Raw genomic sequence first — 15,000 nt, forward strand, 5'->3', positions numbered from 1 at the left:
GCTTAGAATATAATTAAATTTTATCACCTATATTAAAAACCAAATACGGTGTTCAACTTTCAGGAACCACAGCATCCGTACGTTTGAATTCGCAGCTTGAACAGTTTGTTCTCAAAGTGGATACGTGACATTTGGGGAATGTGAATCTTCATTTGCGTTGGGAACAGGTGTGAGGCAAAACAGCTTTGCATTCAGACAGCAGTTTGAATGGGTTGAACATGTTTCTGTGGCTGGAGATACCGGGGGCTGTCTACTGTCATGGTATGTATTTAAAGAGGGTTGACTGAGTTCATGTTCACGGAACACACGAGGAGAAACCAGATGCAGTTGGTGTCCGTCTGCACTGCAGCGGGCGGGGGCTGGCCGGCAGACAGAAGCAATTGATTATAGAGCGGAGAGGTCAGGAGTGTTCGGCTCATAGACGGCACGGCTGCTGTTCAGACAATGCTAGGTGTTCATTTTGAACGGGGCAATTCACGCTCACGCACGCACGCACACACGCACACACGCACACACACACACAGTTTTTAATTGAATATGTGTGTCACACATATTAAATTTGAGCCCATAGGCTAGAGAGGCAGGATGGTGACAGAAAGGTCATCAGTTGAAACCTCTAAAGCAAAATGCAAGGCTTTAAATAAGCAATGCTCGACTATCCCTCACTAATTCCTGTTCAAATGCCCTTAAGGCAGTTGAGCTGCACAGTAGCCAACAGCAGAAGACTGTGGTTATAACTTAGACTGGTCTGTTGCCAGCTGAATGTTTGTGGAACTGTATGGATATGAAGCAAGGCGTTGGTGAGGAAGACCATCCATCCATGCTCAGCAGCATATTAAAAAGATACTAAAACACCACTCTATGTTAATCATGTCAGAAAAAGGAAAGAATATGGACAGATGATGCCAGCGTTTTTCCTGGCTCAGAATGTGCCTGATCATGGTTACTGTTGTGCGTACTTAGCCTACATTTGACTTTTAGGTTAGTGTATAGTCAGGCTTATCCTGAACACAAATATCAGTCATTGTCAGAAATTATGGAGCAATGTGTTCTTCACAGCACCCCAAGTGTCAGACATTTCAACATACAAATGTGAGACTTAAACTTTGAAATTCTCTAAATTGAGTTTTGAGTTAGTATGCACTCAGGTTTGTCCTGAACTTAAATATATCAGGCCTATGTAAGACCTCTTTGGGGGGGCGCCAAAAAATGTCTCGAAGCACGAAAAAACCTTGGATGCTACAATGTTAGAATAGAAGACTTTGACCAAAAGCCTGTTCTGCAGTATGCTTTCACTGTGACAAGTCTGAAAGTCTGATCCAAACACACACACACACACGCACGAACGCACACACACACACACACGAACGCACACACACACAGACACACACAAACACACACACGCACGCACACACAAACACATGCACGCACGAACGCGCATGCACACACACAAACACACACGCGCACGAACGCGCATGCACACACACACACACACACAAACACACGCACGAACGCGCATGCACACACGCACACACACACAAACACACGCACGAACGCGCATGCACACACACACACACACACACACACACACACACACACGCACACACACACACACACACACGCACACACACACACACGCACACACACACTCCCCCGGCGTCTCCCTCTCTCTGGCTGTCAGTGGCAGGGTTTTTACGGGGCTGGCCGGCCACCTGTTGAGGCAGACAGCTCCAGTGGGACCTGCTGCACTCATCTGAGTCAAGTTCAAACAGGAGCCGTTCCACCTGCCCTCACCCGCTCCTCCTCACACGCCCACACGAGCACGCTCGCTTCTTTCCCACACGCATGTTTCTTATTCAAACACGTCCCGACCTCTCACCCTTCATATTCAACTACAATAAGCCTTTGTTTGTACGCGCTTTATGCTTTATTTTAATAATTACTTTCTAACCAGTCTTCTGCACTCAAAATGAGCACTGATGCGTGAGCAGGATGTGGTGGCACACGATCTGAGTAACGGCGTTGCTAATAGGATGTTTCTGTCGAGTTCAGACAAGGTATAGCCTGATCTCCTGATATCAAATAATGTGACACCGCCCGCCCTGCAGGTCTGACCCCCCCCCCGCTTCATAGAAATATAAAAACAGGAATTTACTACTAACAGCTCGAGGGGTTATGGCTGTATGTAAATGAGGATATTCATGCCAGAATGAGATATCCACCGTTTGAAAAACCTCAAAGGTACACTTGCAAATTGACTTCAGGCTTGGAATACAATTAATTTTTATGACGTGCACGTTTGAAATTTCAGCTTGAACAGTTTGTCCTCAAAGTGGATACACGTCATTTGGGAATGTAATTCTTCATTTGCGTGGGGAACAGGTGTGAGGCAATACAGCTTTACTTTCAGACAGCATTTTGAATGGGTTGAACATGTTTCTATGACTGGGGATGTCATGGTAAGTATTTAAAGAGGGTTGACTGAGTTCATGTTCAGAGAACACGAGGAGAAACCAGATGCAGTGTGAGTCTGTCTGCACGGCAGCGGGTGGCGGCGGGGCCGGCAGACAGAAGCAGTGTATTACCAGGGTTCCTAAACATTTTCAATCAAAAGATTCCAGACTTTTTCCAGACTTTGATTTTTTTTTTTAAAGATTTTATCTGGTGTGCAATATGATTTCTGCAGATAGACATAATGCACCTGCTAACTACAGTGGGTCATATCACTGTATATATGAAGATTGTTCTTCACAGCCACAAGTATCAGAATATATGAGATGATTGGCAGAGTACACATTTTCCATTTTAAAAAATTCCATATTTTCCCCATGATGAGATGTTCTTGACTGGATTTGATTTTGGTCGGTATTTGATATAATGCATGCTGACAGCGCCTGGGTAATAAGAGCATCCCTCTATCTTCACATCCGCAGAAATCTGTGGACTCAAAGTGGCTCTACAACAACATAAAAGTGATAATTACGTGTGTATCGGACCTGAACCGCAACATTTTCCATAATTTGTTTTTAATTCCTCCAAAGTTCAACTCTGTCTTGCAGAGTGGAGAGTTCAGCTGCCGTTAAAAACAATGTTAGGCGTTCATTTTGAACGGGGCAATTCACATCGGGTCAAACTCTTGTGCATAACGAAAATGTGTGGCTACGATCCTTCAGGCTGCTAGTTGGAGTGTGAGCACCCCTGGTGGTTATAGTGAATTCCCACAGACAAACACATGAAGTTGGAGCCCACAGGCTTGTAAGTAAGTAAGGGCGGTGGTGAGGATGTCACCCATGCTCGGCAAGCCTTCCTTGGGTAAATAAAGGCGGTAAAACAAACAGAAGGAAAAATCACCTCCGTCTCTGTCGTGCCAGTTTGCACGGCTGCTAGCTGGTGAGCTGGGTGAGGAGTAGAAGTCAGGCCCAGTGGGGCTGGTCTCCATGTTCTCCTCCATGTTGACGGTCTTGGGCCTTTTGCTGTGGAGAGGGCGGAGTTTATATTATCACAATTTTTTTACATCATTAAGATTTGGAAGTCTTTAAGTTTAAGTTTTTGTGCCAGTCTAAGTTTTAGTCTAGATTTATGTACATTATTTTGCATCGAATAAACTATCTAATAAAGGCAAAAATGGGCACACACACACACACACACACACACACACACACACACACACACACACACGCACACACACACACACACACACACACGCACACGCACACGCACACACACACACACACACACAAATGTTCACAATTAGAAATCTGAACAGTAATAGCCAATCAGAGTGAGAGAAGAAAATACTGGAATACGGAGTAACCACCACCTCTTTTGGCTGTGTGTTATAGTGTGAGAGCCTGTGATTTCATGAGATTGGCAGGTTGCTTGACATCACCATCAAGTGTGTGCATCTCTTTGATGGTAAGATGAAAATAAATCTGAGAAAGCCAATCAAATGTGATGTAAAATATTATATATTTTCAACATTAAGTTAAATATGGTGGTGTGTCCCCAGTATTATAACAGTAACAACAGTATAATAACAGTGTAATAGAGATGAGGAAATAATAACGTATACACCGGGTAATATCTGTGTGTTTGATGTTCCATCCATTAAAAGTAACAAATAGAACATTTAAGGTAAAATCCCATCCAGTCTTGTATTCGTATTAATTAATATTAAAAATATACTAAACATTAGGGCTGGGCGATATGGACTAAAAGTCATATCTCTGTATTTTTAGGCTGAATGGCGATACACAATATATCTATATATATAATTTTCTATGAAGTGGGCTAAATGTTCAGTTGTAAGTCAAACCCACATGTGAGATGTCACAAGCACTTTCATTAAAACAAGACCGGGATCAAAATAAAATGCAAAGACAGGGTTTCCCTTCCACGACTGTTGGTGCTTCCACAACATATTGACATACCGTACCGGTAGATATTTTTGATAAATAATCATCAGTAATGTGGATATAATCACTAAGTGTGTGTAGGCAAAATATAGAACAGCTAGAGCAGTCTAGTAAGTTCAGAAAATAACAACACTTTACTGTAATGCAGCTTTTAAAACCAAGAAAAAACAACAGTTATGCCATATCACCATATTACGATATCCAAAAACTAGTCTCATATCACAATATCAATATAATATAGATATATCGCCCAGCCCTATTAAACATCCCTCTATGTTAATGATGTCAGTAAAAGAAAAGACTATGGATACACGATGATATAATGCTAGAATAGAAGACTGCAGTATGTGTTCACTGTGACGAGTCTAATAGAGAGATGTGGCTTGACTGACCTGCCAGGAGGGGAGGAGAGTGAGCGATGCAGCCCCACACTGGAGTTCAGGTCGTGGTAGTAGGGTTGGCTGGGCATGTCGGCCATGGAGAAGTTCACCCCGGCGCCCTGGGTGATGGGCACTGTGGAGGACAGACAGGAGAGGGGCACAGACACACACACACACACAGTTACCGGACGTTGTCACCACAGAAAGTGTTATCAGTTTGGATACTGTATCTGAAGTCACAATGACATGAAGAATGAGTTTTTCATCTGAATTCTCCATATTGTAATCTACTTACCAAAACCAAACCAAGACAAACAATGACGGGTTGGTGGGGGTTAGAAATGTTTTATTTTGTCGTATTTTTAGATCAAAAACATAAACAATTATAACATCACTTTTTTTTTTTTACAATCCGCACCTGCAATTGATCAATATTATTGTGAAGAAAGGACATTTAATGGAAGTTCAACATTATGCACACCACATTTTTTTACTTCTGTTTACATAATAATCAAGACACCACTGAAGCGGTTTCCTTCTGAATTTAAATAAATATACAATATACTCTGAAAATAAAATAAAATATTGTTTTATGCAGCAGCAAAAGAAGACCTCCGGCTGCAATTACAGGGGAGTATTAATTGTCTCTTTTAATGATTACGATTTGGTGCCTGTTGGTGTGAGATGGAATATGTGTATGCATCAACATATGTACCAAAAAGACTCTTTGCAGGAGAAATAGGAGATGGGAGAAATAGACGGACAAATAATTTGCTCTGCCTTTTTCACTTTACGTTTGTGCGGATTAAGAATGACACACTTTGTGCCCTCTGCCATGGAAAAATAACCACTTGGCAACATTTTCTGCGCGATCTCTTCACCTTGAGTAAATCTCAGTCAACATAATACTGAGTCCACAACATTTTCTTGGCTACTCCTCGGTTGCGTAAAGCGCCATTTCCCTACATAGTGATTTACGGTGCAAAAGGTGTTGGTTTTCTCACTGCGGTCAAGGTGAGGGATACTGTTTCAAGGGAGGATGGGCCAATGTTTACTGAACAAAAGCAATCTTCCTCCCTCTCTCACTCTCTCTCTTTGTCTCTCTCTCTCTCTCTCTCTCTCTCTCTCCAGTGTGTGGCCTGTGAAGACTGCCTGCAGCCCCGGCGGTTGGTTGGTTTGGAGTCGATGAGAGGCTGGAGTGTGTGGCGCCTTCTGTTGTGGTCTGAGGTTCACCACTGGCACGGTCGCCTCCGCCAGCCAGCCTCTGCCCTGGCAGCCCACTGCAGCGCTGGCAGCGCCCCGACCCTCGCCCACACCACGCTGTCTGTGGCGGAATGCATCCGCTCAATGCGCCACCATTGTTGTTGTTGTTTTTTCATTCATCGAGTCGAGGATACCCCCAACCAACCATCCCTCTCTCTCTCTCTCTGTTGGTTTCTCTCTTTCTGCCTCTGTCTCTCTCTCTCTCTCTTGTTGGCAAGGCAGGCATGTTATTTGTGACGCCACTTGGTTGCCCTGCCAATCATCTAATTTAATAGTCTGGGCTTCTTCTGACTTCTAAGTTGGAAAAAAGAACAACAATGAGGGGGAACAATGATGCAGCATAAAATGCAGTTGTTTGCCTCGCAGTGCTTTCCCCAGCTGTTTGTTCTATATCAACGCAGCAACTCTTATCTTATCTTGTGAGGGGATTACAAAGTCTCTACTGTACCTCCACAAATTTAGCACAACAGTTTAATCTGCCCTCGACATACTGGAGAAATATTTTTACAAGTCCAGTCTAGGCTCCCCGTGTTCCATTAATGAGTGTCCTCGTCGACAGGCTGGATGGCGAGTCGGCCTTGAACTGCCGGGAGCTCCCTTTGATGGACTTCAAAGAATGTCTCCGCAGCCCCGGAGAGCGCCGAGAGAAACGCGCCGATGACGGACACGCCGGGGAGTGACCGGGCTGAGTGACTGACAATTCCTGTGCGTCCGTCGACCTTTTTAAAATTCCAATTTGACTTCAGTCGGCCTCGCTGAAGCCGGGCTCCGCCGCGTGAGAGCAAACACGGCGGCGCGGACGCCATCTGGCCATCTTGCGGGGTGGGGGGGGGGATGGGGCTAAATTAAAAAGCAAACAAAAACAAAATCGTTCAAAGGATATTTAACAGGAGGCTCGGAGCAAGGCGCTGAATGAGTTCTACCTTTCAGAGCGTGGTGTATGAAACGGTCAAGGCAACCTGGTCCATCGTCCCACATCAGAATCCCTTTGAAACGGGTCGGGTCACCATTCAGCACCAGCTGCAGCTCCATTCAGCTCCTACAGCTGTGTATTAGTATTCATGTATGACTAACACCAAATTAATTCTAGTGTTTGACAATCTGATGTTTTGTCGTTTTTGTTTTTACTTATACTGAACTCTTAGACTTGTACTGTACTGGTCTGGTCTTGCCCATTACTGGATGCTGACCAGATTTTTGTTCTGTGTACAGTATATCTAAAAATAATAAAAAGAGGTAATTTGATCGATGTTTGGTATATTTTCTTAACCTGACGCAGCCAGATGGTTTGTTTCACAGAGCCATCTGGGCACGAGTCGCTCGGGAAACCGTTTCAAAGGGGCAGGCACTTTCAAAAAATACCTGGCAGGTGATTGGATGAACCATCTGTCTATCACGTCTATCACGGGCTCGCTTCTCTCTGGCGTCACACCAAAGCCCGCCCGTAGCTGCCTCTGGATGCTGATAACCAATAGATTGGAGCGTGGCAAGTTGCATTCGTGATGTGTGATGATGATCTTGTGATCTTGTGATCTCCTGTGAATCCAGCTGTCTTGCAAGGTTCATATTTTCTCCCCAGTAATACAAACACTTTGAGGGATTTCACCTCTATAAACCTGTGTGATGGGTCTCCAACTTCGTGCATTGATTGATTGGTTGGAAGTTGAAGTGAATTAGGACAGAGTGAGATCTACAGTACATGTCTGTTAAATCTCCATCATTTACTTTCCCATTTTGGAGAGAGAAGTACACTGTTTATTGCTGTTGATGGAGTGTTTTCGCCTATTTCTTGGACTTGAATTCATCTGTCTCGGTCTTGACTCGGAAGTCGACTGGATTGGGATTAACCTGGGCTCGATGAAGGTGGTCTGGATAGGAATTACAGAGCACCCAGTCTTACCATAGGAGCAGGACTGCGCCTGCTCGCTGACAGATCGAATATACACGTTGAATTGGAAAGGAAGGGCAGGTATGGGTGTTTGGCTGGTATTTTTCCCGAGGTGCTGCGGAGGTTGTGGTAGGTGACTGCTCTCTTTGTGCCAGGCTATAGCCCGGGCTCAGAGGCAGACTAGTGCAGGTAAGTAACGCCTCCGGGCGACGTTGTCCTCAGCTAGCAGAGACCAGTTTCCTGAGAAAACGGCTTTGCGGAGGGCATGCATGTCTCTACAAACACACTCGCTCAAACACAGCGGCGCACAGTCGACTGTTCTGTTCCTGCGAAAGCAGACTTGCCAAACAGGATCTACCACACTGCAACTGTGTGTTGGAGTCAATATGCCAAGGCTGGGGTTCAGTAGAAGTGGCAATAATTGTGTTTGCTTGTTTGTTTTTTAGGTGCAGACATTTTTGTGATAATTGTGTAAATGCACACACAAACATAGTGCACATTGACACGTACGTTACTGTTTTGCAGAATACGATGTTTCTGGGTACATGCCCCATACATGCAACCCTGCTGGGTGGTGACACCTTAAATGCATTCGCCTGCCTTTGAACACATACTGTATGAGGAGCGGTTGGTGCAAAAGCCCTAAGAAGACTGACTCACTTCTGGACACTCGCACCAGCTCTGCAACACTGAAGACTCCTGATTTGATGAAGCTGTCTTCCAAGTAACCTGCAGACACATGGACAAGCATGAGAAGAAATTATGTCATATTTGGAGCGATTTTCTTTTGGACGAACACTGAAAGAATTATAGCGCCGTTAGCCCCTATTTTCCTCCCATTACCAGTTACCACAAGTATGTGTCAGATTGTATTTAGTAAAGTGCTCCTTTTTATTTTGTAGTGATGAAACATTGGAACGGAGAATAAAGTACGTCTTCAACCCATAGCCAGAATCCGGAAATTTTCATTTTTCATCCATTTCAACATATTTCCATGAGAATTCATGTGTGGCTTAGATTTGACTCTAAATGAAAGGAGGGGGTGATGTACAGTATGAAAAAGGCCACATTTATTATAGTATTCATCTGATGGGGCTGAAAATACCCGAAGATCTGCACTTAAAGCTTGGAGCATAGGACCACTCTGTACAGTACGGTGAATACAGTACTGACAGGACAGGTGGATGACAGGCAGGAGATGACATGCAGCAAAGACTGTAAGCCTCAAACTCCCAATGTCAAGCACAAGGAATGAGCCTTAGCTTGCTAAGACACAGGCACTGGCTATTTGATCAATCAAATACATAAGTAAAACATAATTCCTGCCAATATTGACATTGTTCTGCTGTGCTTAGCCTTCACTGCAAGAAATGTCCGTCTACTGTACGTCTTTTAGTCTTGTATTGGGTCTTAAAATCGTATTCTTCTGAAAACAAGTAAAAGTAACCCTAGACCCATCGCCAAAGTTGTACGATTATTCCTTTTTTTTTCAGTGTCAATCAACTTGATTTTTTTTTATTAAGTAAATTGATGTTATTTTTATACTAAGTGGGGTGATCCACCTTATTTCAAGAAATTGTCAATTGTTTCAAGAAGATTCTCCAAACTGATGAAACCGCATCGTCAACTGCATTGCCTCACCCTATCGCCATCATTTCTTTCACTAGCTTTCACTAGAAAAACACCATTTTAAAACTCAACACCAGACGAAATAACCTGTTAAGAAGACGGGACATTTTTTGCAGCGCTGAAGCCTGCGGCGCACCGGCCCTACTGTATACATTACAGAATGACCAGCCCACAATCCAACAACTCTAATCAGAGGCCGTCAGTCAAGTCAAACAGCCAGACAAGTTATTGACACCCAAGTGACTCTGGCTCGGCTTTGATGCCTTGCCAAGGGGCACGCGGGCTGTGCCAGAAAGATAGGCGGGCGGAGGGAGGTTGGATTGGCACCTCCAGAGCCTAATGCCTCCAGTGAGCCAAGAGCTTTGGCGGGGAACCGCGTGCCACTCGCTGAGGGCCTCCCAGGCCTGAGTCATTGGCTGGCTAGCATGTTTTCCTTGGCATCCGTATCAGCAGAACCTGCTCTTGAGGTAGAAAACTAATTATGCTTCTCAAACTATTTTCATTCCTGCGCGGTGACGACACAGCGCAGGTCAGTCCAGGGGAACGCAACAACGGGCCTGTCAGAGGATATTCTCAGACAGCCGCTCTGTTGGCTCGCCCAGACACACTGAGGACGCTGAGCCAACGGTGCAGTCTGCTGTAAAAAAAAAAAAAAAAAAAAACAGCGCTCCAGAATCCGCAGTGTCTTTGCAAATCAGTTTTTTTTTTAATTCACAACAAAATGTCTTGGATGTTGCAGCTCGGATATGACAAAGCAAATTTTATAATCTGATAAAGTTTTACTATGGCCTCAGCCAGCAATGTCATACAGCAGCACATCCAATAATGGGAACTGGGATTTATTATCTTTTACAGCAAGCGTCTCAATTTAATTTAATTGCAATGTTTAGTGAACCCCCATTCCTTTTTATTTTTTTATTTTTTTACGATATAGTTGGGATTCTTGACTTAAAATATCAGATGCAGTTGAATATAGGGCTGAGCGATATGGACCAAAAATCATATCTCTGTATTTTTAGGCTGAATGGCGATACATGATATACAACATATCTTGTATTTTCTATGAAGTGGGCGGAATGTTCAGTTCAGTAAGTCAAAGCCACACGTGAGATGGCACAAGCACTTTTGATTCAAACAAGACTGTGATCAAAATCAAATGCAAATCCAGGGTTTCCCTTCCTTGACTATTGGTGCTTTCACAACATATTGAAACAATGAGATTTTTGATAAATAGTCATCAGTAATGTGGATATATAATGACTGAGGGTGAAGGTAAACAATAAACAGAACAGTCTGGTCAATTCAGAAATGACATCACTGTGACACAGCCTTTCAAACCAGGAAAAATACAACACTTACTGTATGCCATATCAGCATATTAGATATTACAGGATCCAAAATCAAAGCTGATATCTAGTCTCATATCACGATATCTATATATCATATTGATATATTGCCCAGCCCTAGCTGGACACCTTATGATTTGAATTTGACGCCCCCCCCCCCCCCCCCCCCCCCCCCCCCCCCCCCCCCCCCCCCCCCGGTGAAGGCATTGCCCAAGTCACAGAGTTCATGTCAGATCAACACATCTGAACTAGGGAGGATATGGTACATAGGCCGCTGTACCATGGGGATTTGTAGAAGAACAATAGGGCGATGACAGGAGGGAGGATGACTGGTACTGTACATACCTGGAGGAGGGTTCTTGCCTGGTTCATTGTTACTGGGACTTCCTGACTGCTGTGACTCTGAAAGCACAGAAACACAGAGAGAGGGCGGGGTTAGAGCGAGAAGCAGGCTAAGCATAGCATGAGGACTTTGACCAACGGCAAACACTACACTCCTCCTGTCAACATCGATCATTTTCAACAAGCACGTCGTCATGGCCGGGGTGAAGACCTTGAAAAGCTCCAGTTGTGGTGATCTCCACGTTTTCACTTCAATTGAAAAGACATGCTCCTCTACGGGACGAGAACGTCCTACAATCCTTGGGCTTATGAAAACATTTCAAAGACCATTTGATTTGACCAAAGCTGTTTTCTTGGTTCCTGACAAGTTGACATTTTGGAGATATTGGAGTGTTTTACCCAACAGTGAACAGCAAAATGTTATTTATTTTCAGCAGTTTATTTCAGTAAATCAGATTTTAAAAGTGCATGTACTGAATGACAGTGTGATGTTCATAGTTTACTTCAGTGGTTCTCAAACTTTTTCACATCAAGGACCCCTAAACTGACACAGATTAGAGCACGGACCCCCGTTTGATAAGATTTTGTCCCAGGGTCCACCATCTGATAAGATTTGTGCTTTTAGATGTTTTATTACAGAAAGTGTATGACGCACAGGACCAAAATAGTCAGACATTCTATCATTGTGTTACTTATGGATGGAATTATAGTACAAATAAATGATTTCCCTTTATGCCGGGGACCCCCTGGAATACCCCTCAAGGACCCCTGGAGGTCCCTGGACCCCCCTTTGAGAACCACTGGTTTACTTTCTATTTATAAGCATGTATTTGCTGTCCGTGCTGTGTTTCTTTCTACTATTAACCACCCTATTGTTGTGTTCAAGTTGAAGTCGGGTTGCGATGCCTGGTGCCATACAGTGTTTATCTCACGCCTTTTGGCATAATGCAAATTCCTTAGTCACTGCTGACTTCAAATAAAGTCATAACTTCTGGCAAACCTCTTATCCACAGGAACACATTGGGGTGTGTGTGTGTGTGTGTGTGGGGGGGGGGGGGGTGTTGGGGTTCCATTCCAGGACCCACAAATTTCCTTCTCGAGTGCCAAAGGAGCACATACCTTACATTAACCAAGACAGATCTGTGTTTGAACTGCATTACCCTTAATGGGAGGACTAGCCAAAGAAAAAGCTCGACATCGGACATGAGATAGGCTAAAAAGTTTTTACCGGTGGACCTCTGGGTAATTTTTCAAAGGGCCTGGAGGAGTCGTAGGGGGAAGCGGGGGGGGGGGGGGGGTGAGTGAATGCGTTGGGTCCTTCTGTGCAAGGTACGAGCACGTAACAAAACATGGGAGGGAGGACAGGAGGGGTGTGTGGGGGGGAAACACGAGTGGAATTCTTTCCAGCGGCTACGCTGGCTGCGCAGGCTTCTGCTAGGAGAGAGGGCCCGGATTGACGTCTTTGAGCTGGGAGCCCATCTGGGAGGGGAACCTGTCAGTCCTCGGCAGTTCCTGCCCTGCTTGATCACTGACAGACACAGGAGCCCCCCGCTCCCCCTCACATCACACAACACCCAAAGTTGTGAATAGTGCACATTAAAGATATAAATCATTCTCCGATTTCAGATCCGCGCGCGCACACGCGCTCCTCCGAGTCTGGCGACGCCCCCCTCCTCCCCCCACACGCTCCTCTATGTCTAGCGACGCCCCCCCTCCCCCCCCCCCCCCCCCATCATGAGTGAGGTTTTTTTTAGAGAACAAGAGAGGAGAAGCGAGCGTGTACACACAAGCGAGTGACTCGACTCGACCCGCGACCATACATGGTGCAGACGAGGGGAGCGGCCGTATCGCCTGACACTCGGCAGGCTGTGTTTGAGCGGACCCCCGTAACGGTTTGGGCTGGCCCGAGGCCCCCCGCGTGCCCCCAGAGAGCCCCCGCGAGGAGCACCGGGGAGGTATCATCTACACCTTTAACGCGGGGAGCCCAGACGAGCAGCGAGAGACAGTGAACTCAGATACCCTCGCCCTGCAACAACAGCCCTTTTCCTGCAGCAGCTCTCATGGGCTGTGCTACAGAGGCACCGGAGAGAGAGAGGGGGGGGGGGAGAGAGAGAGAGAGAGAGAGAGAGAGAGGGAGGGAGAGAGAGGGAGGGAGAGGGAAAGAGGGAGAGAGAGGGAGGGAGAGAGAGAGAGGGTGGGGGGAAGAGAAACGAAGAAAAAAAGTTGAAAGATTTATCCTCTCTCGTTCTCTCTCTATGTCTCTCTCCCTCTCTCTCTCTTGCTCCCCCTCTCCTAAATTTGACTATTAAACAGCTCTGCAAAAACGGAATGTTCTTGGCCGGAGCTCAACAATGACAAAGTAGGGAGGGAACAACACCATACGTTAAGCAGAAAAAAAAAGAAATTCCCCTTTTTCAGAACGCTTAGCACTGAAAACTCCAAACCTGTGCTCTCTCTCTCACAATGTAGTTCTACCTTCTGTTTCTAAAAGCATGGTCTCGACTTGCGCTTCCTCACAGTATAGGCCTACTACAGGTTCCCCCCGGGGGGGGGGGGGGGATCACCGCTATTATGTCTCAAAATAACCTCTCGACTTTTTATATTTCCTCAATATACTTGTTTCGAAAAAAGGTCTAGCGGCGTCATGGGCGAGCGTGTCCAGCGCGCGCGTACAGAGAGCCGTCCGACGTGATTAATATTTAAATCAGTATTACATTGCAAGTTGTGCGCTGCCTTGAACAACGCACGTACGTCACTGTCTGGCCTCAGCGGAAGAGAACGGTTCCTATTGCCTTCAGCCAATCAGGAGTGAGTCCCTTAACTGCCCCGTGCACACACGCACGCACGCGCACGCACGCACGCACACGCACGCCCGCACACACACACACACACTCTGTGAAGCAGCTTTTGTGGGTGGACGATGGAGGTTGGTGTGGATCTGGCACAGCACATGTCCATGAAGTGATTGCAGGGCCTTGCCTCTCTGTCTTCTCCCACCCCCATGCCACTTTCAGACTCATCCATCAGTCTAGTTACAACTGCCAACTCCATGCTCTCTCCCCGGAGAACTGCTGAGAGGGAGAGAATGGGCGAGGGGTGGGGTTGGCGGAGGGGGGCAGAGGAAGGGAGAGGCGTGGAGCGAGGCAGAGAGATGGAGGGTACAGAGAGATAGGTGGCGAGGGGAGAGAGGAGAGGAGGGGGGGGGAGGAGCGTTTCGGCTTGGAGACGGAGCGAGAAGGTGGAGGTGGGACAGGTGCCCGCCCGTTACGTTTAGATCAATTCGGATCAGGGAGTTTTTTTATTTTTTTTGTTTCTTTTTTGGGGGTGGGAGATCTGAACAGGCAACCGTGACAAAAGAGCAGATGGTCGCGGCAATTAGAGATCCCAGGCAGCATCTTCCAGCACGAGGCCCCGCCGCAGCACCAGGACCCACCACCTGGAGGAGTCGAGGTGGGATGCAGGCATATGGCGCATCTGCCCGGCCCTTCTCCTCAGCCGAGAGAGAGAGAGAGAGAGAGGGAGGGAGGAGGGGAGGGGAGGGGAGGGGCGGCTCCGGAGCTGCAGAACACCTCGCCGCTTGCACTACATTCGACCCTTGACCCCGGAATGAGTATGGCTTGGTACTCGATAGCTTTAAGGTATCGTGCAAAATAACCCAGTTCCAAGTAGTATCGAAACTTCTCCAGTCAAACGATACCTGTAGAATGCATTTGATCCTTTTAGTACACAGATGTTGG

The 15,000-nt window shown here is 46.0% G+C and overlaps 1 protein-coding gene across 12 annotated transcripts in view; it reads right to left on the reverse strand.

Moving 5' to 3' along the window:
- Positions 1 to 15,000, reverse strand: part of LOC310780295 (nuclear factor 1 B-type-like) — a gene marked incomplete at both ends in the record, with an annotated part of 107,758 nt that overhangs the window by 29,248 nt on the left and 63,510 nt on the right. For all 12 annotated transcript variants that reach the window (XM_083640857.1, XM_083640860.1, XM_083640859.1 and 9 more), the window contains 4 exons: positions 3,352 to 3,473; positions 4,808 to 4,928; positions 8,607 to 8,675; positions 11,267 to 11,323. In XM_083640857.1, the coding sequence (XP_083496983.1) occupies positions 3,352 to 3,473; positions 4,808 to 4,928; positions 8,607 to 8,675; positions 11,267 to 11,323 (369 nt within the window). The remainder of the gene's footprint in view (positions 1 to 3,351; positions 3,474 to 4,807; positions 4,929 to 8,606; positions 8,676 to 11,266; positions 11,324 to 15,000) is intronic.

Source organism: Poromitra crassiceps, assembly GCF_964638095.1.
Source record: "Poromitra crassiceps genome assembly, chromosome: 7".
Lineage (NCBI taxonomy): Eukaryota > Metazoa > Chordata > Actinopteri > Beryciformes > Melamphaidae > Poromitra > Poromitra crassiceps.